This window comes from Carlito syrichta, unplaced genomic scaffold (assembly GCF_000164805.1).
Source record: "Carlito syrichta isolate Samal-C Ts95f unplaced genomic scaffold, Tarsius_syrichta-2.0.1 Scaffold305211, whole genome shotgun sequence".
NCBI lineage: Eukaryota > Metazoa > Chordata > Mammalia > Primates > Tarsiidae > Carlito > Carlito syrichta.
The window spans coordinates 300,859-328,187 of record NW_007249307.1 but is presented as its reverse complement, the minus strand read 5'-3'; the positions used below and the strand labels follow the sequence as shown (position 1 = coordinate 328,187).

General features: G+C 40.6%; 1 protein-coding gene across 7 annotated transcripts in view; it reads left to right on the top strand.

Annotated features, from left to right (window-relative positions):
- SMARCA2 (SWI/SNF related, matrix associated, actin dependent regulator of chromatin, subfamily a, member 2) overlaps positions 1-27,329 on the top strand; it is a 193,369-nt gene that overhangs the window by 152,768 nt on the left and 13,272 nt on the right. For 3 of the 7 annotated variants that reach the window (XM_021714086.1, XM_021714085.1, XM_008061339.2), the window contains 2 exons: positions 5,023-5,240; positions 26,920-27,025. In XM_021714086.1, coding sequence (XP_021569761.1) covers positions 5,023-5,240; positions 26,920-27,025 — 324 coding nt within the window. Of the gene's footprint in view, positions 1-1,713; positions 2,345-3,180; positions 3,277-3,623; positions 3,977-5,022; positions 5,241-15,006; positions 15,061-26,919; positions 27,026-27,329 lie in introns of those variants that run through there. The other 4 variants (XM_021714087.1, XM_021714088.1, XM_008061337.2 and 1 more) reach the window with 4 other exon arrangements.

The following is a 27,329-nucleotide window of genomic DNA, read 5'->3' as shown; positions in this document are numbered from 1 at the left end:
TTTGGAGATGATAATAGTCAAAAGTACAGTTGTCCAAAGCCTGAAGGCTGAAATTCTGCACCCAAAACGGCTACCGTTTCTTTCTTTTTTTTTTTTTTGGGTTGGAGTTTCACTCTGTGGCCCACACTGGAGTGGCAAGCTCACAGCCACCACAACCTCAACCTGCTGAGCTCTGGTGATCCTTCCGCCTCAGCCTTCCAAGTAGCCAGAATTACAGGCATAAGCTACCACGCCTGGCTAATTTTTTTTTTTTTTTTTTTTTGAGTTGGAGTCTCCCAGCCACCACAGCCTTGACCTGCTGGTCTCCGGTAATCCTTCCACCTTAGCCTTCCAAGTAGCTGGAACTACAGGCGCGTGCTACCTAATTTTTTATTTATTGTAGAGACGAGGTATTGAACTCGCAGGCTCAGGCAATCCACTCGCTTCGGCCTCCCAAAGTGCTGTGACCACAGGCTGAGCCACAGAGCCTGGCACTACCGTTTCTTTTCAACTAAATAAAATGGTGTGGCATTTTGGGGGGAAGAGCTCTATGTTGTTTTGTTGTTTAATATTTCTACTGTAAGCAAATTTCTCAAACGTAAAATTTTAAATTCCGCTTATTTGTTGCTCTTCTTGTTTGGGGGATCCTCTCCAGTATTATTGGCTTCCAGGGTCTCTGCCGGGCTTGAGGGAGGTTTAACCTTCCAGAATATTGGAATCAAGTTTGATGATGTGTGAGTTGTCCCCAGAAAGCACTAGTATTATATAACTGTTTTAATCTTTAATGCTTAGCCCTGGGCTCTGTCATCCACTCCACCCCCAGCAGCTTCCAAGGGTCCTCTTCTGAAATCCAACTAAAGGTCCCTAAGGAAGGAGGACTCCCCCTCCAGCGGGAGAAAGAGGACGTGTCAGCGGACAGAAACATGACGCTGAAATATCATAGTTAGCATTGGAATACTGGATTTCTCATTTCACATCCAAGACATTTCCATGCATTGTCTAGATATCTTTAGAATTGCTCCTTTCGGTGTTTCCTAAGATGGTTCGCTCCACTGTAAGGCTGTGCCACGCTGCCTGGTGGACTTGGAGATGCGGAGGTGGAAACAATGCGCAGGAGTGGGCTTGGGGCTTTTTGTTTGCGTCCCTGTTTACCTATTCATAATCATGGATCCCTTCTGCGGTGCGATATGTGAGGCACGCGTGACAGCACCTCATGACACCACCGGGTGGAGAGGAACAGCAGAGCACGACTTCCCGGACCTTCCGTCATGCAGTAAAAGATCTGGTTGGTGTGTGTGTCGAGAAGAGAGGGCCAGACTGGACCCACGTGTGGCTGCTTCCCGGGTCTGCCATGTGCTTTACAAGCTGCAAAGTGTTTCCTCTCAAACAGCTAATCCTGCATGCCTGTCTCCTGCATTTTGTTGTCAGAAGCTACACGCAGCTTTCGTAAGCACTAATCGAAGAAGGAGCCAGTCTGCGTCTCGTTCTGGCACGCCCTGAGTCATGAAAACGTATTCTTTTTCTTTTAAGCAGAATTGAAAAAAAGGAAAGAGAGAAAGAAAGAGGGCCAAAAAAAAAAAAAAAAAAAAAAGGTTGCCATCCAGTGGAGAAAGGAGTAAATTCCCAGTTTCATTCAGGAAAAACGCTGGCTGAAATATGCTTCACTGTTTTAACTTGACTGGGGATTTTTACCACCATATGGGTTTTTTTCGTGACATCCGGAGCCAGACGGGTGCAGTGTGCCTTTAAGAAAAGAGGTGCCTCACCAAACTTCGCTGTAGTTGTGTTTCACCGTTTAGGAAGGGAAGGAAAGTGTTAATTTCTTATTTGTACACTTTTTTTCCCCCGACTTCCTTCCTATTCACTTCATTAAATCTAGAGGCAGTTCAGCTTGGGAGCCGTCTGTATGTTGAATTAGGGCTCGCACTCTTGCGCAACACGTCACCAGTCGGAAACTGGGGGTTTGCTTCTGTGATTTATTTCATTATTGTGCTGGTAAAAGGTTTGGAAAGGAATTCTTTTTTGGGGGTAGTACTTTAGCATTGTGTAGCAAGTTTTGGGGTTTTTTTTTTTTTTGGTGCCCCCCCAACCCAGCGCTGAGTTGAGTCAGTTGAGCCAGTTTAATAAATAATTTCTTAAAATAAAAGAACAGTTTAAAATCTGCAGGAGTAATCTTCCTCTACTCTTTATGTGCGAAAAGCATTGGGAAGTGTTTAGTGAATTGATTTCCATTAGAAAAAAGACCCTTAGAATCACAGAACATAAAGCACTGCATATGGATGTGTTTGGGGTCTTTGGGGAGGAGGGAAGATGTTTTGTAGCTCTCTGCATTCCTGCATAAAACCTTAATTTAAGGGGCATAATGGTCAGTACTTTGTGTGTTGACTTGTAATTCCAGTACCTAAATTTAATAAGAATATGCACGTATTAGCAATTGTAATAAAAATTGTTTCACTAGTTCTGTTTGCAATTTAATTTGTTTTCGTTTCTTAGCTACCCACAGATTTAGAGATTTTAAAGTCCAGATATCACAAGCTTATGCTTTTTCCCCTTTTTTCAAAAGTAAGGGGGGCTGAGAGTAAAAATAGCTTTTTTACAACCCCCCTTCATATATCCCACTGAAAAGAAAAACAATGAAAAATTTTACAGCATGAAACTGAAAGTGAAGTATCCCGGTTCAAGATTTTCTTTAAAGAGAAGAATAACATGCTGTATTAAAATAATTGAACCTGAGAAGATACACATTGCTTTTACTTACATGCATTTAATGAAAAAAAAATTGTCTTCTATTTAAAAAATCACTTTAGACTGCTCCAAAACCATGCAGCTTCTTTTTTAAATAAACACTAAAATGAGGTATAAAATGCTAAAAAGTATACCTTGTTTTAATTTTAAAAATACATTTGAATATTAATTTGTTTTCTTATTGGCTTAATTGTTAAAATGAAAGCAAGAATCAGAAACCACCTGAGCTAAAATCTCTAATTCTGCTGCCTGGAATAATAAGGGGAAAAAAATATGATAAGTAGTTGTCAATATTAAAACAGGCTGAAGGAGGAAGCCTTCGGGCCTTGTAGTAGGTAGAATGAAACAGCAGATTTGAGTATCCACAATCCTTTCAGTATTAAATTTTCAGTAAAATAAAATTACTTGTATATGAAAACATAGCCTTTCCCCAGCTCTCTTTTTTTTCCTGATCAGCTGATGAAGAGACTAGCAGCTCGCTGCTTTGCTGGCTTGTTAATTTTATCCCCACTAACTGTGATTTCCGATAGCCGGCCTGCTGATAGTGGTAAGGTAAATATCCTTTTTCGTTGCCGTCTTGAAGATTCAGTAGAACTACATCCCAGGCATGTGTAGGTGTGTAACACATCAAAAGCCGGTGTTCTCCGTATTTCTGTGTGCAACGGGTGCTTGAGGAGAGCAATACCATTAACTGTTGACAGCCTTGCATGCTGTATTTATTATTAGCATGTTCAGCCTCCAAGATATGCGGGACAATTTCCTTTTCTTAATCTTCGCTTAACTGCAATGTGTTTAGCTGTATAGTGGGTGTCCTGCTTTTAGGGAAATGAATATTAATGAAATAATATGGAGCTTTTTTTTTCTTTTTCCTTTTTCCTCATAACTCATCAGATCTCGCCTCCTTCATAGTGGTTATCTGAACACTGTAGGATTGTGATGGAAATTGTCTTTTGATTATTAAGGCCTAGGCTCAGACTGTCCCTTAGGATTCTGTCTGTGTGCATGTTGCTTCTATGGATTTGCACATTGGAGGATGCATAGAAAACATTTTTTTTAATCCCACTGGCATTTTTAACATACCAGGTTGTTTTGTGTTCTGCACCAGGTTTTCTTCAAAAAAACCTTTCTTTTTCAGGAGGCATTGTACATAAGTGAAAGAAATTATGTCTGAGCTGTAATCACTCTTTATATTGATTGTTATACTCACATGATCATAAATATTAGCCATGTTTGGTGCTGTGGAGAAATGAAGGTAATTGCCTTATGATTAGAGCTCTTTCAGCTACGAGAAAGGATTGATTATCATTTGCATACTGAAGGCAATATTGAGAGGCAGGAAGAACAAATAACAACATCAGTTATTTTGTGTAAGAAAGCAATCTCAGAATGTAATTTAAAGATTTTTTTTTTAAAGAAAATTTTTATTCCATGTTCAAATTTTATGTTGTTTTTTGCAGGGTTTTTTGTTTTTTTTTTTCCCCCTTTATTTTTCTTCTTTTGAGTTTTGAGATTTACCAGGAAAAAAAAAAAAGTTTAAACTTCTGGGTCTGTCACATGGATCTTTTAGCCCTTTATGAACAGGTTTCTTTTCTACCTGGTTGTTTTTATAGCTATTTTATTATCTCTCTGCATTAGTGCTGCTGGCTCTGGTTTAAAGCAAGCGTTTGCAGGTAATTGGAAAAAAGTGTTTGTTGTTTGTGTGTGTGTGTTCTTTATCGGATGATTTAAGTACGTTTACCAAGGAATGTGGCTTTGTACTTTCCCGTTTCCTTGTTTACTAATTGCTACTTTAGAACAAAAATCTTGATGGAATTTTGATTTATGTTGTGAATTATGAATAAATGGATGTAAAATCTCAGAAAAGGTCAAAGCCTGTATGAGTGTATGGATGTATTCTTAGGGAAATTTTCTTTTTGCCACCCCTCATTTTTGTTTACCTTTCCCCCCTTATAGTAAGTAGTGAGACAATTAGGGTGTTGTTCCTATATTGAGCTAAAATTTCTTCTGGATTCAGTTATCATCAAACATTGGAATGTATAGATCTTTTAATATTCTCATTCTTCTTTGCTGTGAGTCTTTTGGGCCTGTTTGCTCTTGAAACAGACTCGGTTTAAAGATGCCTTTATACAATATGGTGGTATTCCTTTTTTCTTCTTCTTTCACTGGTTACTGTTAGCTTTTACTTTTTTGTTAATTTGTTTCATTTTATTCTAATTGCTCAATATATATACACACACTTTTTTTTGGTCATGGTTATTTTCTTATTTTGAATTTATCTCCTTCGTTTCTGATGGACAGGCCATTGAAGACGGCAATTTGGAAGAAATGGAGGAGGAAGTCCGGCTTAAGAAGCGAAAAAGGCGAAGAAATGTGGACAAGGATCCTGCAAAAGAAGATGTGGAAAAGGCTAAGAAAAGAAGAGGCCGCCCTCCAGCTGAGAAACTGTCACCAAATCCCCCTAAACTGACAAAGCAGATGAACGCTATCATTGATACTGTGATAAACTACAAAGATAGGTGAGCGTTTCATTACTTTACCTTGATCATCATTCACTGTGACTGAGTGGGTACTACCTAGAGAGTGAGAGTTATTAAGCTGGATTTTAAGTTCTTTCTAGTTTATGTTTTATGGCTTTCCAAAGGTATGGGTAACCTTGTATCTTGTTCAGAATGGCCACTATTGCTGTTTTGTACCATGTTTTACCATGTACTATTTAAGACAGTTGGAAATAAATTTAGATGATAATTTTTAAAAAATTTAAACTGGAAAAGGCTTCTTTTTTTCTTTTTGGAGTCTCACTCACTCTGTTGTCCAGGCTGGAGTGCAGTGGCACGCTCACAGCCACTGCAGCCTTGACCTGCTGGGCTCAGGCGATCCTTCTGCCTCAGCCTTCCAAGTAGCTGGAACTACAGGCGTGCACCACCTCACCTGGCTAATTTTTTGCATTACTGTAGAGATGAGGTCTTGCCAAGTTGCCCAGGCTGGTCTCGAACTCCTGGGCTCAGGCAGTCCTCTTGCCTTGGCCTCCCAAAGTGCTGGGATAACAGGCTTGAGCCATCGCATCTGACTGGAAAAGGATTTTTAAGGATCTCTGAAATAATGGAATGTAGAATGAAATAATTTTTTTGGATCGAATTGTTAGAGAAAGAAGAATCCTAATACATTTAAGGTAAATATTTCATGTTAAGACTCTATTTAAAACCAAACAGCAGGTTCATAGGAAATACTGTTCCTTTCTTCTAACACTTGGATTTCTGAACACTTGTTTGAACCATCTCTTTCTTCTTAATGAAACCAAATAGTGTGGTTTTTCAGCAAATTTACCTTTATCACGGAACTTTAGGATTGAACTTTGAGAAAGCTGTGCTGGATACTCTTCCTGGACCATTTTAAACAATGAATAATTATTTGAAAACCAAAGTAAGACAGGATGTCAGTCAGACCCATACAGTAGATGAACTAGTTGGTCTGTATTTTGGTTAGTTGATTTTGGTTAGTTGATCTGGTTTCTACTCGACAGGAGATAAAACAAACATTTTAGTTCTCTAAATTGCATAGGGTTATTAATCAGTTTCTAGATGCCAATTTTTTAAAAATTTCCTCGGGGGATGCATTGTTCCTAAAGGTACTGCAATACCATGTCAATGTGTGTAGTGGATAGAGCAAGCTCCTATTCTGTCTCCCTCCTCCAAAAATTTATTTAATAGATTTTCCTTGTATAGAGGATATATCAGATATTAAACTAATAACAGATACACACCTGATGTTAGCCAAAACCTGAGAAGCGGTTAGTTACCAAATATGTTTGACATTAGCTAGTGTTGTTATGTACACCTTGAAATGTTTAACATGAATAATTAAGTTATGTAGCCAGGCTCAGTGGCTCAGCCTGTAATACCGTGTTTGGGAGGCTGAGGTGAGTGAATTGCCTGAGCCCACGGGTTCGAGACCTACCTGGGCAACTTGGTGAGACTTCATCTCTACAGCAAATCAAAAAATTAGCCGGGCGTGGTAGCCTGCGCCTGTAGTTCCAGCTACTTGGAAGGCTGAGGAGGAAGGATCGCCGGATCCCAGCAGGTCGAGGCTGCAGTGGCCGCTCCTGGCCACTGCACTCCAGTCTGGGTGACAGAGTAAGAGTCCAACTCAAAAAAAAAAAAAATTAAGTTATGTTAGGTTAAGTTAATAATTAAGTTTTTAGTTTTAATGTGATATAACTGGAAGGAAAAATTTGTTATAAAGATTAAGTAGTATAAAAAGGAAGAAACTTTCTACCATGGAATTTTGTTGTTAAGCCTTTCTTATCTATAAGGCGTTTTCAGGAGTGGAGAAAATGGGACAAGTATTAGGAGTTGATTGTGAAAGAGTCAGAATTTCTTGTTTCTTTTTTTTTTATTATATAAAGATGTGGGGTACAATTCAGGGTTAGGTATACAAATGTTGATTATGCAGGTACTCAGAATTTCTTGTTTCTCTTTACCCACAGAGTGTCTTAGATTCTGTGCTTACTATTTTGCTCATTTGATTTCTTTATTTTTTTAGACAGGGCCTCACTTTGTCACTCTAGGCTGCTAGAGTGCTGTGGCATAATCATACCTCACTGCAGCCTCAACCCTTGGGCTTAAGTGATCTTCCCACCTCAGCCTCCAAAGTAGCTGGCAGTTTAGGTGTGCACTATCATCCCCGGCTAATTTTTTAAAAAATGTTTTGTAGAGATGGGGGTCTCATTGTTACCCAGACTGGTCTCGAACTCCTGTCCTCAAGCAATTCATCTGCCTTGACTTTCCAAAGTGCTGGGATTACAGGCATGAGCAACCGTGCCCAGCTCTTTTCTTTTTTTTTTTTTTTAAGTGCACTCCCTTAAGGCTTCTGAAGTGGCCACAAAGGACAGCTCCATTCCATTGGGTTTGGATCAACTGTTCATTGACATGAGGAGATGATGGCAATCCAGGAAGTAAAATTTGATCCCAAGTCTCTTCCTTGCCCAAAATGAGTATGAAAACTTCCTTGTGAACCACAAATGAGTAACTCTCTCTGTCAAGTTTCATTCACCCCCAGCTCCACTTGTAGATCTGCCATAGATAGAGACAGTTTCCAGGAAGCCAGCTTGGATGTATTTTATCAGTCTCTGGCGTAAAGAAAATATTACTAAGTGAAGAGTATCACTCTGCATAGACCTCGGACTTCTTTTGCCTTTGTCTCAAGAGAATGTAACATCTGTTTCTCTGACCAGATGTGCCATGATGTGCAACAGGTATTTTGTTCATTACTTGCTGAGTGAGTCTGGGGCTGTTATAATGCTGAGAAGGGCCAAGAAAGTCCTTGGAGGTTGAAAAGCTAGGCCTTTCATTCCGAGGTGATAGCTATGTCTCTTCCTTTAGTAATGTAAAAGAGGTCACCAACGTGAGGGTTGAATATTGCCAATAGATTGTTTTATTTGGTTTTATGTTTTTGGGGGAGGGAGGAGGGAAAGCAAATATATAGACCTGGAGAAATTTCTTATAAAAACTTGAATCCCTCCCCATCCCCTGTCCCCACCCCCACCCCCAGCCTTTTTGAAATACCTAAAAACCTGGCAGAACTCTATCCAGTTTTCTGTAAGGCAGCAGTCAGTAGAAGTGAAGAAGTGGACACCCCCTTTATTTGAGGTGTCATGCTCTAGGTTGCCACAATCCCCACTACTCCCTATCATATTTCCAGTATGGAGTGCGAGTTACCATTTGTCATCATGCCTTTTACACCTGGCTCACTTCACTCATTTGTGTTACCTGCTGGCTCCATAGCCTTTGAGTTTTGACTTTCTGGTGTATGGGCTATGGGCTGACTGCTTTCCTAGAAACCATCTAAACCTACAGAGTAGTATGAAATTATTATATCCCTTAAACCTCAGCTAAGCATAGCACAGTGACTTAGAGATGCTAAACCGCTAAACTCTTGTGTTGATTAAACTGCCTTTGAATTCTGATTCCAACCTTCACTACCTGTGGGACAATTGGGTAATTTACTTAGCCTCCCTGAGTCTCAGTTTCCCCACCCAAAAAATGGAATAATTACTATGCCTGTCTCTAGATTCATTATGAGTCATTAATGAGTTAATATAACTCAGATTCTTTGAGTAGTTTAATTATTAATAATCATCCTTTCAGACTACTTGTGGCTAATCAGGCAGGCGAGTGGACCTCTGAGCACTATTAAGAAAGTGCTCTTAGCCGGGCTCGGTGGCTCAGCCTGTAATCCCGCGCCTTTGTGAGGCTGAGGTGAGTGGATTGCCTGAGCCCGCGGGTTTGAGACCCACCTGGGCAGCGAGACCTCATCTCTACAATAAATCAAAAAATCAGCTGGGCGTGGTAGCGCATGCCTGCAAGGATCGCCGGAGCCCAGCAGGCGAGGCTGCGGTGGCCAGGAGCGGCCACTGCACTGCACTCCAGTCTGGGCGACCGAGTGAGACTCCAACTCAAAAAAAAAAAAAAAAAAGTGCTCTTGCTGATACTAGTTTCCATGGTTTTAGTTCCAGAAACAGAAAATGCATTTTCACTGGGACTGATTATTGAACATGTCTTTAGTTGTACTGTAGGTAAAAGGTATTTAAATATTTCCGCATGCAGATACTGAGTTGTTCTCCCCATTTCCTGATTTTATTTACTTACTTTTCCTTAAAAAGTGCCCCGGTGAACCCATTCTATTAGCTCCCACATTCAGGTACTTTCTGGGGAGTATGTACTAAATTTCTCACCCTGGCATGTTTCATATACATTTCATGTTGGTAATCATCTAGAAAAAGCATTTACTCTATTTATATTTTGTATTTCTCTTTAACTTGGTACTGGAGTAGGAGGCAGTCAAATTAGGAGGGCCTTAATTAGATACAGTGTCATATTGTTGGTTGATTTTAGAAGATGCTACTGAGATATGCACATCTCACTGTGTTGAGGTTTTTGCACCCTTAAAGTCAGTTACTAATATAGTCACTCAACCTACCTGTGAAAGAAATATCACCTGTACTAACCTCTCTCTCATCACCTTGGTCAAATGTTAGGGCTCTGACAGTCATGTAGACTAGCGGCTTATTAAATAAGAACTGCCATCTATATTTAACTGATATATAAGAATTAATTAGCTCTCATGAGAAAGTTGTCTAAAAGTTCTTGTGTGATTCTGAGACAGATGTATCTTGATATTTTTATAAAGAACTAAGATAATTTACGTGTCTATTTATTGCTTTTTATTCAATGCCAGGCCTTCCCCCTACCCTTTTTTGTAAAGGAGAGAGTATTTTTTAAAATGTGACCCAGAAAAGACAGTAATTTTGTGTGATTCATAAATGTAAAATCTTCTGTATCAGTTGCTACCAGAGGTAATACTGGTCTGCTGCTACTGGTTCCCATCATTTTGTGTCCCCAAATAGAAAACTGTATACCAAGTTGTACTAGAAGGCTTTGTTTGTTTTGACTTGATAAGTACGCTTTGGTTTCTGCTGACTTAGAAGACTTTAAAAAATCATATTCTCAGTTTATATAATATTTAACTTAAGACTTCCTATTTCTTTGAAAAGAGATTCATCTTAATTTGCATCTGTACCCTTGGAAATTGTCCCTGGGATGAGACGTATGATATGATAAAGAGGGTCTAATGGAGCTATTCTAAATCTAGAGACATGGGAGAGATTCCTAGAGGCACTCTTAAAGATGGAAGGGACTTTTAGATCTGCCAGGTCCAACTTCCTACAACCCCAATGTGTCCACCTGCACCAGCTCTGACAGATGGTCATTCAGCCACCATGTGGACACTCCAGTGTCGGCTCTCTGCTTCATGACACTGAAGGACAGCTCTGAACGCATAGTTATTTCCTACATTTATATGAATTCAGCCCTCTGACTTCTATTTGTTTTACTTGGAACTTGAGATAATAAACCTGTTCTCATTCCAAGAAACATCTTTTAAAATACCTATTAACAAGCATATCTGGGCTGGGTGCGGTGGCTCACACCTATAATCCCAGCAATTTGAGAGGCCGAGCTAAAGGATTGCCTGAGCTTGGGGGTTCAAGACCAGTCTGGGCAAGTTGGTGAGACCTCAGCTCTACAATAAATGAATAAATTAGCCGGGTGTGGTGGTGCATGCCTGTAGTTCCAGCCACTTGGAAGGCTGAGGCGGAAGGATCACCTGAGCCCAGCAGGTTGAGGCTGCAGTGGCCATGAGCATGCCATGACACTCCAGCCTGGGTGACAGAGTGAGACTCCAACTCAAAAAAACAAAAACAAAAAACAAGCATATCCACCTCAGGGCCTTCTTCTTCAGGTTGAAACACCTCACTTTGTTCTCTGAGTAATGCCTAGACCTTGGCCATGCAGGTCTGCTTCTTTAGGCACATTGTAATCTCTTAGTGTTCTATTTAAAACATGCCTTTGAATCCTGGCTCTGACATTCATTGGCTGTGGGACACCCAGAACTTTAAAGGCATTCTGGTGGTTAATTGCAGGCTGGTTAGCTTCTTTGTTCTGGACACCAGAATTCTGTTAACATAACTTGAGTGTATTGACTTTTTCCAGCAACCTTGACATAGAGTTAACTCATATTGAACATGTGACTTGTTTAAAAACTCCCATGTCCCACCCTAAAACACACACACAACTCTGTTCTCAAATGAATGCTTTCAAAGTTAGCCTTCAACTAAGCATTAATTTTTTTGAATTTGTGCCTGACTGTATTCTGATTCCTGTGCAGTCCTGTTTTAGTGCTTTTTGTCCTATCATTCTTGCCTGTTGCTGTAACTCTGAATATATCAATTTTTAAAAATTGTTTGCTTTTCTTTCTAAGTTTTTGTCATCTGAAGATTTGATGTAAGCTATTCCTGAGACACTTCTAAAGGACAAAGGACGGGTCTCTCTGACATACCCTGAAAATGACCTTAGGTTGACATGAATATATTAATCAGTGATCCTTAAGTTGATTAACCATCAATGAACTCATGTGGGCATGCTCTTATGTCACCCACATTTATCTATCCTTTCTCAAGGTTATCAAGAAAGACTAAAACCAAGATATACCATGGTTGTAGCCTTTCCCATCTATCAACCTAGAAACCCTGCCGAAAAAGTGAAATGAGGTTAGCTTGCCATGGCACTTTGCGAGAGACCGCCTGCTGGTATTTAATGATGTTATTTGTCTTTTCTAAATAGCCCTGTAGCATCTGAATAATTTTTTTCTAAATTTTTACCAAGGGTCAATATCAAGCATAAGTCTCAAGTTTCCTTTCTCATTTTGAAATTGGGACATTTGCTTATCTCTAGTCTTCTGATTCCATTCCAGTTCTCTGTGATTTCCTAAATGTTATTAGCAGAAGCAATCTACACGCACTCGTCCATGATGTAATTAGCTTGCAACTGGACACTTGAACTTATTTGAAGTGGCTTGATATGTTCTTTCTATCAACTCTTCTATCAGGAGCTTTTGTTCAGCATTTATTATGCCTTGCTTTTCAAATCCAAGCATTGTTCTGATTCCTAAAGAATCTGGAAATAGAATATGAGTAGGGTGTTGTCACCTCCTCCCTCTCTATCAGTTGTTTGAAGACACATTCTTTGAAGGACCACTGTACAGGACTAGCCCTGCTGTCTGCCAAGGAAACCCAGGTCCAGCCTTGAAGACGAATGCAGTGAAGGAGCGGAAGAAGGCAGGAGATACTTGCCTGGTCAGTCCAATCAGTGGACACAGCCCTGGCTCACAGTGGGGCAGCTGTCACATGGCTCCTGCCTCCCTGACACTCTTTAGTCCCTGCTTTCTTCTCCTAACTGGGCATGTGTTCATCTTTTCCCCAATTTTTATAGCTCTGATGGTATCTCTAGGATCTGTGATGAGCCTCAGTTTGTTCTGAATTTAGTTCTGCTCACCCTGGAGAAATTCATTCATTCAGAAAATAGTTCCTTCATTGTTCCCTTCTTCCCAGCACTGTATTACTGAATCTGGTCGTAGGATAAAAACTCCAGGTACTTGCCCCCAGTAGCTCACCATGGTGGGGAGGAGAAAGCTCTCCTACAGGATATTACAGAATGAGCAGCTGACTTAGGGAATTCAGGGAAGGAGGGGTTATGTGAGCCCTCACATAACCCCTGTTAGATGAGGATACAGTGACATTATCTGATGTTTATAGTCATTTTTGGATATTATAATGACATTTACCTCAGAAAATAGAGCCAATATTTTATTACATTATAGCACCTTTCTAAGAGAGGGTTTTGTAAACTATAACTCTGGACTAATTGTACTTGTTTAATTCCTGTACACACTGAAAGTAATTTTTAGCATTTTTCTCACTTTGAGTAAGGCTAAACTACTGTTTTTGAAGTTTCACATATAATCAACCCATTCTCCAGTAGGGCTGGGTCCTTATTAAAAAATATTTTTGTTTTATTCCAAGGTGCTTTATTTCCCAAGTGCTTTGCCTGAAGTGCCTTTAGGTATTTACTTGGTGGAAGGCTGTTTCCCACATTTTCATCCTAAGGCTTCTTCAACCCAGTTGACTATTCATATTAATGTTCAGACTGTCTTTCTGAATTGGATTCGTAATAACATACATTTTTAAAACTAAATCCTTGTCATCATTATTTTTTGTTCTTTTGATTTGGGTTTTTTGTTTGTAGTTTTTTTTCCCCCAAACCAGTCAGATTGCTGATCTATATGTGTTTTATATCAGAATGCTTTGAAATTATTCTGTTGGAATCTTTTGTTCAGAACCTGTTACATTGTAATCTCTGTTAGTCTGAGATCACAGAACCATACCTATCTTCTTTGAATGATTTACAATATATTCTGTAAACTGTCTAAAAAAGTTCTTGTCCTTCCCAGGTTTTTATTCCTTCGCTATTACACATTCTGAGATGACATAGCGGGTTTGGCTTCTGCATCCCCTTAGCCAACACCATCATCATCCCAAGGTCCAAAATGTGAAACAATAATCACTTCCTCACTCCTGTGCCTCACTGCTGACACATACTCAAATACAGAGTCCCCTGAACATACTCCTAGGTGTCTCTCCAAGGCGCCCCTTCCTCTGCCTCCTCACACTCTTCCTGATGCCCTTGCACCCCTGGCCCAGCTGCTGTGCTGTCTGTGTGCCCTGCCTCCAGTCTGTCTCTCATCCTGTCCATTTCCAAGGCACCTGTCTGATCACATCATTCTATTACTTAAGAACTTTTCGTAGCCACCCATTGCCTACCCAGTGATGATCAGACATCTTAGTGTAGGAGGATTATGTGTCACAGTCGAAACCTAAGGATCTTCCCAATATCTTTTTCCAACGTGTCCTCCCAGTCCTCCTCATATTTCAGACATTCCAAGTAATTCTGTACATTTCCAATACAGCATATACATTTTCATCCCTCTCCTCTGTTGATGCTTTTCTTTCTCTGACATGCCCACCCCCTTCCCCAGAGTAGGGCAATGGCTCTAAGGAGGGACTTATTAGTGAGTGGCCAAGTGTTGGCTATGTGTGCCAAAAGAGATCTAGAGGGGATGGAGGGTTTTCCCAGGATCTGTGAAACCTGACAGCTGCTTCCCTGCCCTCACACAAAGGGACACCAACGTAGCAGTTTCAAAAATTCTCAACTGAAGAGGCTTCCCTAGAGGCCTAAAGAAGGCCCAAAGACCTCAGGTGGTAGTTTGTTTTCATTTCCCGTTGAAGATCGTGAATTCAGGGATCTATTGAGAAAGAATAGAGTTCTGGGAAGCAGAACTGACAACTTACATGGTGCTCAGATTCTGAATTGGATGATGCATGAAACACCCTCTTTTGTGCTGGCTACTGTTACAAAGCACCTTATTCCATTTAATTTTCACAACTTTTTGAGGTAAGTATATTCCTCATTTCATAAATGAGGGGCTAGGCTCAGGCTAATGCAACCTTCTCAAGATCACACATACCCCTGGCAAGTGACTGCCTATCTTCCACCATTTCTGAAACAATGAACGGGACATGATGGAGGGAAATGGGAACAAGGTAACAGGCATTTCTATGTTTGGAAGAAGCAGGAAAAAGTCCTAGAGGGGTTAGGACGTCAATTCCCCCCCTCCTTTTTTTTTTTTTTTTTTTTTTTTGAGAACTGCATTTTTTTCAGAATGAGGTGCTAAACAACCCTGTGTGATCTTCCCAAAAAAGCAGGCAGGTGAGGAGACGGAGGCTTGGAGAGTGAGATGAATTATACCAGGTTACCAACCTAGGAAGGAGGAGCCGGGCTGGGAGGAGAACTCAGGTCTTCTGACTCTAGTGTTCTTTCTACTCTGTCACAGGTGTAACGTGGAGAAGGTGCCCAGTAATTCTCAGTTGGAAATAGAAGGAAACAGGTCAGGATCTGTCTTGTATTCCCGTGTCTCTAAATACAGGTATCCCTTGGTATATGAAACAGACCAATTCATAGAATCAGCCTTTGGAAGCAAGTTTCTCCAATCATCTCCTGATCATCTCTGATTGGAGTGGGGAATGGAGCACAGATTAATTCTTAAACACCTGTCATGGCTTCTGAAGCTGTTTGTGCTATGTTTTAATCCAGGTGTGCTTATTCTGTTTATGCATTTCTTACAAAGGTGTTGGGAGCACCCTGAAAGCCGACCCCACCTGCAGCCCCTTGGAGATGGGTTTCTGTTGCTTCCCCCTCCTTTCCAGCTCAGCTTCTGTCGTGCATTCCACGGGCCTCTTAACTCCATGCTGGCTTGGTTTAGAAGCTTAATGCAGAGCACCTGTGGTGACTTGCTGTCCTGCAAGACATGAAGCAGCATGTAGTTCACGCTGTGTCTGCATTCTGGAGGTGATCATGGTGTGTAGAGAGCAGTTGCTGAGTTGCCTTCTGTTTGTGCAATGTGCTGGGTTTCAGGGTATGACTTCTAGGCCGACCTGTTGTAAAGGGTACTAAGCATCCTAAGCCAGTCTGTTTAACCTTTGTGTGCCTTTGCTTCTGTTGGGTGGAAAGTAGACATACTTTTCTTCTGGAGATATCATGAGAGTTAGATGCTGGTGGAGCTGGAGAAATGAATGCACGTAATATGCCAAGACTAGGCGTTGTTATTACTATATTGAAGATAACATTTTTCCCCTTCCAACCAACCTGAGCTTTTAAAATTTTTGCTACAATGCTTTACCATCCATATTCCAGTTTTGTCAACTGATCCAGTAACGTTCTTTCTAGCATTTTTTTTCCCCCAACCAGGGAAAAGTTATAAGGAGCATCGAGGGCATTTCCTGTATTTCAGAGTGCATACTAATCTTCAATTGTGGCATTCTTCTTTATATAAGGAGATAAAAACTAGGGTTAATTTATACCTACCTAGTTCTGTATAGAGATGAAACTGTTGGGCAAGATTGTCTATTTTTCATATTTCTTATTGCTGTTCAGTAAACAATGATTAATCCTCAAAACCCAGCCTGCAAACCATAGTGTCTACTGAAAAACATCAAGAATTGTGTTCTGTTTTTGCCATTATGAGAATCTAGATTCAAATTTGGAGATTGAAACAGCAAACACTTGACTTTTCAAGTTCGAACAGTTTAAATAATGAACCAAGTTGGGTAAACACTTCCACCTCAGTACCTAGAAAGACAGGCTTAGAGCTAAGTGGCATGGTGTAGGCTGAATACTCAGCCCAGGGACCAAGGGCTGGCATGAGCTCCTTTTACCCTTTCTCCTCTTTCTCTCTTTCATCAGAATAGTCTTTTGACCATGAAAGTGAATTAATAACTTTAAAGGCTATTGCAAGTTCCCAGTGTCATACCTGGGCTTTTTGAGGGGAGATGGTAATGACCTATGTAGTTAGCACCTAAATAAATCCCTTTTCACTAAAAACACATTTAAGCTATAATTTCCAGAGGCATAGCAAGGGGCTTGTTGCTTGCCTCCTTAGGGCTCTCTGGAGTTTGCCTGGTCCCTGTCTGGCTGTCACATATGCCTCCTTTTCACATAAGCCTGAGCTAATGATGTGGTGTTTGGAGATTGTATTATGATGAATTAACCGTTCCTTCGGAGCAGTTTATGTTTTAATCTTTTCTTCATGTGTTCAAAAGCGCCGAGCATTCTCTGTCAGTCTCTGTGTAAGTATTGAAAATGGAAAAAAAAAAAAAAGAGTCAAATGGAATGCTTTAAAGCACAGTTGGAAAGAGCTGTATAAATGAATAATGCAAGTACCTAGTGTGAAAAGATGATGGGATGGGAGGGGATGGATGGGGCCCGGGTGGGAAGAGCTTCTAATTGGCTGTGGCAGAGTGGGAATTCCCTAGCAGCCTGGTGAGGGGAAGACAGGAGGACAGAGCAGTGGCTCTCATGGCATGTGTGTGGGTAGCCATGAAGGTGTGGAAAGTAGGATCCCTCTAGAGACCACGTATATCTCAGTGTGAGCGGGTCACTCTGGGGCAATGGGAGAGGGGGATAGCCCAGGTAAGGCTGGAGAAACCTCAGAGCAGATTGCCCAGGGCCTTGCACACCAACTTGAGGAATTTGAAGTTTTTTTGTATGACTGGGGTCTCAAAGACAATCTCCAGTCACTGCAGTGACTGTTAAGAGCACTGTTTCAAGGGGACCAATAGAGGGTATGCCTGAATTCTGGGTAGGAGCGTGCAGTGATCAATACGTGTCTGTCACGTGGGCAAAGGGAGACAACACCCATGGAGCCAAGGTTGGCTTCACAGTGGCAAGTAGAGAGCCAAGAGAGGATTGTGGGGACACAGTCACATCTGTGATTGGAAATGACACTCTGGCTGGTAGCGTGTAATGGGTGGATCATAGGAGGTATCAGGAGGATGTTGTTAGGTAGAGAAAGATATGTCCTTAAAATAAGGATGGTGGCAGTGGGTGGGACGACTGGAATAAATACTCAAATATAGGATTGACAAAATTTAGGCGGACTGGATGTTTGAGGAGGAGGAGGCGGAATTCAGATAACACTTAAGATCTCTGCCCTGAGTAACCTGTGAACGGCGGTGCCATTTACAGAAATGCAGGTGGAAGGAAAGTTGGCGTGTGTGAAACCACTGTGTGTATTTGTGTGTGGGCACATGTGTGCATGTATGTAGTTACCCAGCCCCATACTCCATCACAGGCCAGCTAAATTCTCTCCATGGCTATTAGCAGCCCTTAGTGTTGTGATTATGATGTTAGTATTGACCGCCCCCTCAGGACCAGCCAACAAACACTTTCAGACAAAATTTATTTTTAGCATCCTTGGCACCAGACACTTTGTATTTCTTTCAACGGGGGAGGGAAGCTGTAATGATGGCCCTCAAGCCCGAGCACCTTTGCATTTAGTGGCTCTAATTCAATTACAGAGAAATTGCCATGAAATGACAGTGTGACTAAGTAGATGCACTTTTAGGAAATTTGAGTTCTAGGTGAAGAGCCTTTCTTCATTCACTCTCTGTTTCTGATACTTTGGACCCAGCGTCAGGGTTGACAATTTATCTTGCAGAGCAGCAGCCTGGTGAGGTTAGAGCCTTGTGCACTGTCTGTGATGATGCTTCCCAGAGTGAGGTCTTTCAACTCTAGTCCCGAGGCTCCTTCTTGGAGATTTCCTGTACAGTTAGAGGCTCTGGCAAGTCTTGCTGTGAAGTAAGCTGTTTAACCTTAACCCAGCGGCTTTCCAAACTCATCTGGCCAGCGAGACCCTTCTTTTCAGGGAATAGTTAATATTCTCTTAAGCTAGTGTTCTGTGGAGCACACTTTGGGAAATGCTGAATTAGAGCTCAGGTATTACATTTAGTCCAGAGAGAATGTGCTCTGGGAGATGTGAACTTCAAGGCTTTATTTTGCCCTAATTACAAATATTGACACGTTAAATGTTTACTGGAACAGGCTACTTTGACTCCTGGTGACTTGACACTTATTTATGGCGCTCAGTCAGTTTTACCCACATACAGCAGGTGGGCAGCCCACAAATAAACTTAGTCCGTCTGTTTTCTGAGACACAGAATGCCTCCCCGAGGCTTCTAGCCCCTCTCCTCAGGGTCTCTGCTTCTCAAGCTCCAGGCCAACATCAGCATCTCTGAGAGAGGTGAAGGAGTCCCATCTGGAAATAACAAAATGGATGTTTTTTGTTTTTTGTTTTTTTTACAGGGCCGATAAATTGTTTTTTACGTCACTCTGTAAATATTTTGGTCAAAAGTGGATTGCTCTGAAAGACAACAGTTATTTGGATATATATGTCCTTGTATATTCATGGGGGAAAAAATCTGTCTCGTTTCTTTAAAATCACACATAATAGAGTGGGCTCGGTGGTTCAGTCTGTAATCCTAGCACTTTGGGAAGCCGAGGCAAGGGAATTGCCTGAGCCCGCGGGTTCGAGACCAGACCAGGCAACTTGGTGAGACCTCATCTCTATAAAAAAAATTAAAATTAAAATTAAAAAATCACATGTAATATGTCTTCCTTAAGAATTTACTAAAATGGTCATTGTGGGGAAAAATCAGCGCTCCTGTGCCTACCATGACCTACTCATTTAACAAAGCAACATGCAGGTCTTGGGTGCAGGTGGAGAAGCATTTGATTTTGTTTATATACAAAAGCTTTGTGCTTTTGAATTTGGTCACAGTTCAGCCAAAAGCTTTGAAGCACTTTTGATATTAGAAAGTGGGGAGGTAGAATGGGTCAAAGGACAGAATATTCAGTGGAAGGGAAAGTGGGTCCTTACGTTTTGAAAGGCCAGCACTATTTGAGTTGTGAGCAAGTCTACAAGGTGAGGTGGCAAAAGCTGGCGAAATGGCTGGTCTAGGAAGCTGCAGGCTGTTCACCTATCACACTTAGACAGATGGACGGTGAGAATTCTATTCCTATATCTGCTATCGTGAGATATCAAGTGAGAAAAAGAGAACAGGAGTCTAGCCATCCTGAGTCAGTATTTCCAAAGGCAAGTGATAGCTGGTAAATCTACTCGAAAACCTTTCTTAGCTGGGCTCGGTGGCTCAGCCTGTAATCCCAGCGCTTTGGGAGGCTGAGGTGAGTGAATTGCCTGAGCTCATGGGTTCGAGACCCGCCTGGGCAACTTGGCGAGACCTCATCTCTACAATAAATCAAAAAATTAGCTGGGCATGGTAGCACGCCCCTGTAGTTCCACTACTTGGAAGGCTGAGGCGGAAGGATCGCTGGAGCCCAGCAGATGGAGGCTGCGGTGGTCGGGAGTGGCCACTGCACTCCAGTCTGGGTGACAGAATGAGACTGCGACTCAAAATAAAAAAAAGAAAAAGAAAAGAAAATCTTTCTTGAAATGCTTGTCAAAAAAATACTCTCTGAATGTCATGTCCTGTTGCAGGCACCTCTGATGTGTAGTAATAAATGCAATAATAGAATCCTGAAGACATAAATAAGAACTTTGTACAGAACATTCTGATGGTAACAATATATAGTACATATTAAAACTTTCATGTAATAATTTTATTTATTTGGCTTTATATGGCAAATATATTGGTATATCGCCAGTTGGTGAAACGTGCTATTTATGGTGATATAAATGAAAGTTAGTCATATGACCCTTAGGCATTATTTCCCTGGGAAAAATAAAATTAGTTTTTTGACGTATAGCATGTTTTCAAAGAAGGCAACCCAATTAAAGTGTTTATTGAGACCTACTTTATTTATAGGTAATATGGTTCTAAATTACATTCAGTTATAAATCTTCATTCTTCGCTGTGTTGAATAAGAGTGCATGTTGTTATTAATGTTTATTATGCATTGGCATATCCCCTTCTGGTCCTTTTTAAATGCCTTTTTAAAAACCTTGCTGAAGTTATGCTGTACTTTATAATTTGATATCCTGTGGTTTTTTTGTTTTTTTTTTTCCATTTAGTGACATAAGCATTTTTTCAATTATTTTAAACTACATAATTTTAGACTCTCACATTCATTACTTGTCCTTTCTGGAATTGTTACCCATTTCGGCTGCTTTGAATTATTTATTTTAAATAATCCTGTGATAAACATCTTTATATATAAACTTTTATTTGTGTTTCTGCCTAGAGTAGATTACCAAAAGTCAAATTGTGCATCAGAGTGTGATTGTATTTAAGACTCTTGACTAGCCAGGCATGCTGGCTCATGATTATAATTCCAGCACTTTGGGGGGCTGAAGTGGAAGGATTGCTTGAGTCCAGGAATTTGAGAACAGCCTGGGCAGCATAGCAAGACCCCATCTCTATTTAGGAAAAAAAAAAAAAAAAACTAGATAAAGTCTTGGTGCTTTTCTTTTTTCTTCTTTTTCTTCTTTAAGCCAAGCTTTCACTCTGTCACCCAGGCTGGAGTACAGCGGTGCATGATCACAGCTCACTATAGCCTCAACCTCTTCGGCTCAAGTGGTCCTCCTGCCTCAGCCTGTGTAATAGCTGGGACTGCAGGCATGTACCACCATGCCCAGCTAATGTTTTTACTTTTTTGTAGAGATGAGGTCTCACTATGTTGCCCAGGCTGGTCTCAGACTCCTGGGCTCAAGCAGTCCTCATGCCTCTGTTTCCCAAAGTACTGGGATTACAAGTGTGAGCCACCATGCCCAGCTGGTGCTTTTCTTATTGAGCAATCTTCTCACATGGGGGCATTGGGGTCATTTACCTTGCATTAACCTAATGCAACCTTGTTTTTCTTGATCACTCTGGGATTTTATTTGTCTACTTTCCTTCATGACCCATAACATGATTTTTAACAACTACCAATTCCATTACCAAAAACAAGTCTACCCCAGTCCCACTCCATTTGCTGTTGTTTCAAGAGGCTGGGAGATCATATTTCCAAACTTGTTAGGAATTATCACCAATCAATACTCAATGAGGTTGCGATGAGAGATCTCAATAGTGAATACAGAGCGCAGGTGCTTGTGACACCTATTTCATGACTGGCTCAGGTTTCTGTGGGCTCTCTCAATTAGTGGGGTACTATTGTGTCCAAGTAAGTTTTTCAATGGTACATATTAAACTTCATGGCAATCTGACCCTGAAAAGCAACAACATACTTCACCCACTGCCCTGTAATGTTGATTACATTTTTGAGTTTTCTTCCCAAATGATTTTCTATGTTTGATTCTTGTAAGACTGTAATAACATTTCTGTAAAACCCTTCCAACCCCAAGTGTGTATTCTAAATCATGACATCATTTTCTTATCAAAGCAAGATAACTACATTTTTTACCTTCATTAGTTAACATAAACAACATTTATTTCAGCTTTGTTAAGATCTTTTTCAGATGTATCCATTAAGAATTTTTGTCAACAGATCACCTTGGGTAGGTGAAAAGAAAAATTGTAAAACAGAAAAGACCCTCACTAAAATATCTATCTTAGTTTGGATTTGGAAAAAAATCACCAAAAGACATAGCCAGTATTTTTTTTTTTTTTTTTTTGAGTTGGAGTCTCACTCTGTCACCCAGACTGGAGTGCAATGGTCGCTCCCGGCCACCGCAGCCTCGACCTGTTGGGCTCCGGCAATCCTTCCGCCTCAGCCTTCCAAGTAGCTGGAACTACAGGCGTGTGCTACCACGCCCAGCTAATTTTTGATTTATTGTAGGGCTCGTCAAGTTGCCCAGCTGGGTCTCGATCCTGCGGGCTCAGGCAATCCACTCACCTCGGCCTCCCAAAGTTCTGGGATTACAGGCTGAGCCACCGAGCCCAGCCTGCCAGTATTTTTTAAAAGTAGGTTTCTTTTCTTTTCTTTTTTTTTGAGTTGGAGTCTCACTCCATCGCCCAGGCTGAAGTGCTATGGCACACTCACGGCCATCCCAGTTTCAACCAGCTGGGCTCCAGTGATCCTTCTGCCTCAGCCTTTCAAGTAGCTGGGACTACAGGCGTGTGCTGCTGTGCTCAGCTAATTTTTGATTTATTGTAGAGATGAGGTCTTGCCAAGTTGCCCGGGTTGGTCTTGAACCCGCGGGCTCAGGCAATCCACTTGCCTTGGCCTGCCAAAGTGCTGGGATTACAGACTAAGGCACCAAGTCAGGCCAAAAAGTAGGTTTTGTAACTAGCATATTATCCTTCGGCAAGCCTCAAAGCCTAAAATGTAATTAAAGGTAAAGTTGACATGTATGTAAAGTTTATAATGTATGTAGTCACTGTTTTACAGTCATAGTACAGATGTGAAATTATTGCCCTTTGGTTTGTGCAGGTAATGAGAAAAAAATTGGTTCTCACTTGAAGCATAACAAATTAAATCTCAGTAGTGTGGGTATTTAAGCCATGCATGCCAGGCTTACAAACTACCCCTTACACAGTGGTGTGGCAAGCTTTTCCCCCCATCCACTGGGCATCATGGCTGTGTCACTGTGTCCATTTACCTCTGGAGAGAAAAAGTGCTTGCGCATTGGCACCTGTAAACCCTTAAGTCCAGTGTGTTCCTTTATATTTGCATTTTATTTTATACTCCTCCCCCACCTACCCTGTGTCTTATCAGAGTCACACTTTTTTGTGTGAGATCACTGTGTGAAATTGATCTGAAATCACCACAGGCTGTCTGTGGACTCAGGGAGAGTCTCACTTTTGTCATGGGGGACAGTGTACTTTGAGGTAACAGCTTATGCTTAGGCCTTAAATTGTGTAAAATGACATAATGGAAAATACCTCAGGGTAGAATAAGCATTTCAACAGTAACAGAACACCTTCTGCAAACCATTGTACAATTAGTCCATTGTTCTGTACTTTAAAAAGAAAAACAATTTTCTGGCACTGCAAAAAATAAAATAAAATAAAATAAACCCACACGTTTGAAAAGGTATATTAAAAAAGCATTTGCTTAGCTCCAGTTTGAGAAAGGAAATGTCAAGAATTCAAAATTCTATTGGGCTGCTTCACTTTTATTATTTTATTGTGTACTTTTTTTAAACTGTAATTTAGGAAAAAGTAAGTTACTGTAGAAAGTGGTCCTGCTACCTCTGTGTGTTCCATAGGAGATGTAGAAGCCAGTGCCACCTGATTTTTGCCAGAGCTGACCATTGCTCTGGTAGGGAAAAGGAAGGCTTTGACGCGTGTAAGATATTCCCACCCTTTGGGAAGGAAAAGAGGAGAAAAACAACATATACAGAGGAGATCCGAAAAAAAACAAGAATTTATTTATAAAAAATTGTGTACTCTTACATGTTTAAACTTCAGTCACCTTCAAATTACTCTCCATTTGATGCATTACACCTGTCAAGATGCTTTTTCCACTGCTCAAAACAGTTTTTGAACTTGTCAACTTTAATGTCTTTTAGTGCTTCTGCTGTTTTTTGTTTCACCTCTTCCACGTCGCCAAAACATTTCCCTTTGAAGACTTATCATCTGGGGAAACAACAAAAAGTCGCTCAGGCAAGGTTGGATGAATAGGGAGGGTAGGCGTTTAACCATGCCGTTTTTGGTTAAAAACTGCTGAACACTCAGTGTGGTGTGGGCAGGTGCGCTCGTATATCACCCATCATGAAATGGGCAAAGGCCTTGAAAGAATCTCCAAAAAAAATTCACTGAGGCCAAATGCAGCATCTCACAACAATGCTACCGGTACGCTGATGACAACGGTTTGCTAAAATGCTTAACTAGTGAGGGAAGTCTGTAGTAAGCCCACCTTCCAAAAGATAATTCTGAGTTCTTTTTCTGTGTCTCCCCCCACCCCCGCCCCGCCCCTTATATAGAAGGATTTAGTTCTGAGCAGTGAAGGTCTGAGAGTAAGTATAATTAATATTTAGGAGAATTTTCTTCATTTTTATGGAGAATGGGTTTTTGATCCTCGATGGATAATGAAGTATTTGAAGAGGTGGGGAAAACACAGAGAACCTTCCAGCCATGGAATGAGAGACAAATCCGGTCTGGAGATCTGGAATGGGTCGTAAAGGCAAGGATTGGCCACTCGTTAATGGAGGGAGGTGGGTACACAGGAGAGAGGTTGTCCTGACTGCTTCGTTCATAAGGACATTGGAAGTCAAACTCTGAGATATTTGAATGATGATAAGCAACACAGTCCTGAGACATCTTTCTTAGACAGCTTCCGGGTCCTACTTTTGCCCTATCCTTTGTTCTGAGGAGGAGAAAAAAGAAAGTGAGATAGGAGTATTAAGTCCAGGGAGTCTTCAGTTTTTGGGGGTTTTTTTGTTTGTTTGTTTTTTTAACAGAATGCATTTATTTCTCATTTACAGTATTGGTCCTGAGTCTCAGAGCATTCAGCCCTGTTCTTTTTGAGCATAGACAACTCTGGACTTGTCTCCTTGCGGTTTAGAATTTCTAGGGCCTGACTGAGGACAGATGTTAGAACAGGATTGTTTTAGTCATTTTGCTCCTTGGAGCTTGACTGCACTGTTGGTCCAAACTGCTTGTTTCTTATTTCACAAGTAGCACAGAAATTAAGAGTATATCCATCACAGGTGTGCAAAGATGTGATTGTAATCCGTCAATAGAAAAATGACACCATCTGTTGGCAATGCAGAAAATGACACCATGACAATGTCATTGAGGGAGGGTCAGGTGTTAAGTTCACAAATACAAAGAGGTCTGACTTGGGTTGCTGCTAGGTTGTGAAGAATGCTAATTATAAAGAGTTGCTCATAAAAATAGAAAAACTAGTATCTGCATGTTATTCTCACTGCATTTCATCTGCTCCTTTTCAAAGGGTAAAATGTTTGAATATATAAATCTTAGAATGGTGGAAAAGAATAGGGCAGAAATTGGGGCCCTGTGTTGGAGATGATAGTAAAGAAAATCGTTTTTGCCATATACTACATGGCATAAGTTATGGAAGTACAAATGCATTTCTTAACCTAGAAGAAAGGGGGTGGGGAGAGCGGGGGGGGGGCATTGAAAGGGTGGAAGAACACCTTGATTCTTGCCACAATCATCTAAAAACCCAATTCCCCAGTAAACTGCTATGTTCTTAAACCTTTTGTGTTTGCCCCTGATTTTAGTAGTCATGACACCCATATGGGCATCAAAAATAAAATAAAACAAAAATACTGACCCAGTGTAGCAGAAAATCTAGCCCATCTCTTTGACAGCGGGTTTTCGGTTAATTTATGCAGGCCCCTTTGCACTCCAGCATTTTCCCCACTGGTTGCTAAGCAACCAGTTGAGTTACTGCGCATGCCTTTTTTATGATAACTGTCATTATGATTACTTTTTAATTATACAACCGGGACTGTGGATTAAAACAGCATATTGTCACTCATGCTTTGCTACTGTCTTCTAGTATTCTCACAAACTCCTAGAATCACCTTCTGAAATTTACATGGCAGTGATTTATGATTTTTTAAAAAATATGTCTGGCTTCACAAAGGAAATAGAGATGGTATCATAAGGGGAGAGAGTTTTTTGTGAAAAATGACTACCACACATAGCAAGCTGTTATTGATCTGGATAGGTCAAATCAGATATTAGAATCTTGAACCTGAATTATAAATGTCTTTGTTCCTTTAAACATGTCTGCTTCTAACAGTAAGTGATATTAAAATCTTGTATTGCTTTGTAGCCTGTGCTTCAAAATTATGAAATGCTAAGCATTTGTTGCTATTAAACCTGCTTTCAAATAAACCTGCCATGAATTTGGAGGAGGGTATAGCACTAATCCCATAGTTGCTAAATATGTTTGCTTGTCTTTTGCCTAAATTGTCCTCCACACACAAAAGGGCAGTTAGGTGAGATGAAGGAATTCCTTTGGCAAATAATGATGAAGGTATGGGTGGTCTGCAGTGTGTAAAGTACTCTAAAAGGAATAAGACCAAGAAGATATCAGTCACTAGGTACCTACAAAAGCTTTTCATTTGAGTCTCCTCAAGCATTATTTTCCTCTAATATTGTTGTGAGTTACTTTCTAAATATACCTTGAATTCGAAGGCAAAGGAGTATGGAAATTAGGTCTGTATATTTTTCTTACCAATTCAATGATTGTTAAGTTAAAAATAAAAGTTCAGGTTAAAAATTATATTTTAAATATTTCTATCAAAATAAAGAAATTATATCTGCTCTGAAAGAGAAATGCACAGTGGACTTTCCATATTGTATGTGAGACAGAAGTAAGGACCAAATTGTATTTTAATGCAATTTTGAAGTAAGCATGAGGGTCATTATTTCCAGTGCAGTTGTGGGGTATTCCTTGAATTAAAAGAGCCCCATATCTCTATGCATGGGATAAAATTTGCTTTGTGGGCATTTTCTGAAAAAAAAAAAACACAAAAAACCCTCTCCTTAGTAATGTTTGATCTGGTTTGTTTTTGTTTGTTTCACCCACCCTACAGTTCAGGGCGTCAGCTCAGTGAAGTCTTCATTCAGTTACCCTCAAGGAAAGAATTGCCAGAATACTATGAATTAATTAGGAAGCCAGTGGATTTCAAAAAAATAAAGGTAGATATTTTTGTTTACCATTTTATCTTTAAGTAAATAAAGGAAAAGTGTAAATTATTGACGTGGTTACAGTTGGAACTCGGCAGTGGCATCCTGTCTTGAGCACCACTGATACTCATCTGGGGCTCGCCACCAGAAATGTTGGGCTATCCTCCTGCTTTTTCATGAATTTTATTTAATCATGATGTTGAAGCTCATATGTTATATTGCTTTTTATCAAAGACTTTCAGACTGCCCCCCTACCCATTGTTCTTTTTGTTTCCTATAATATGCTCATTCTGTCCCCTTATAAGAAGGAATACTA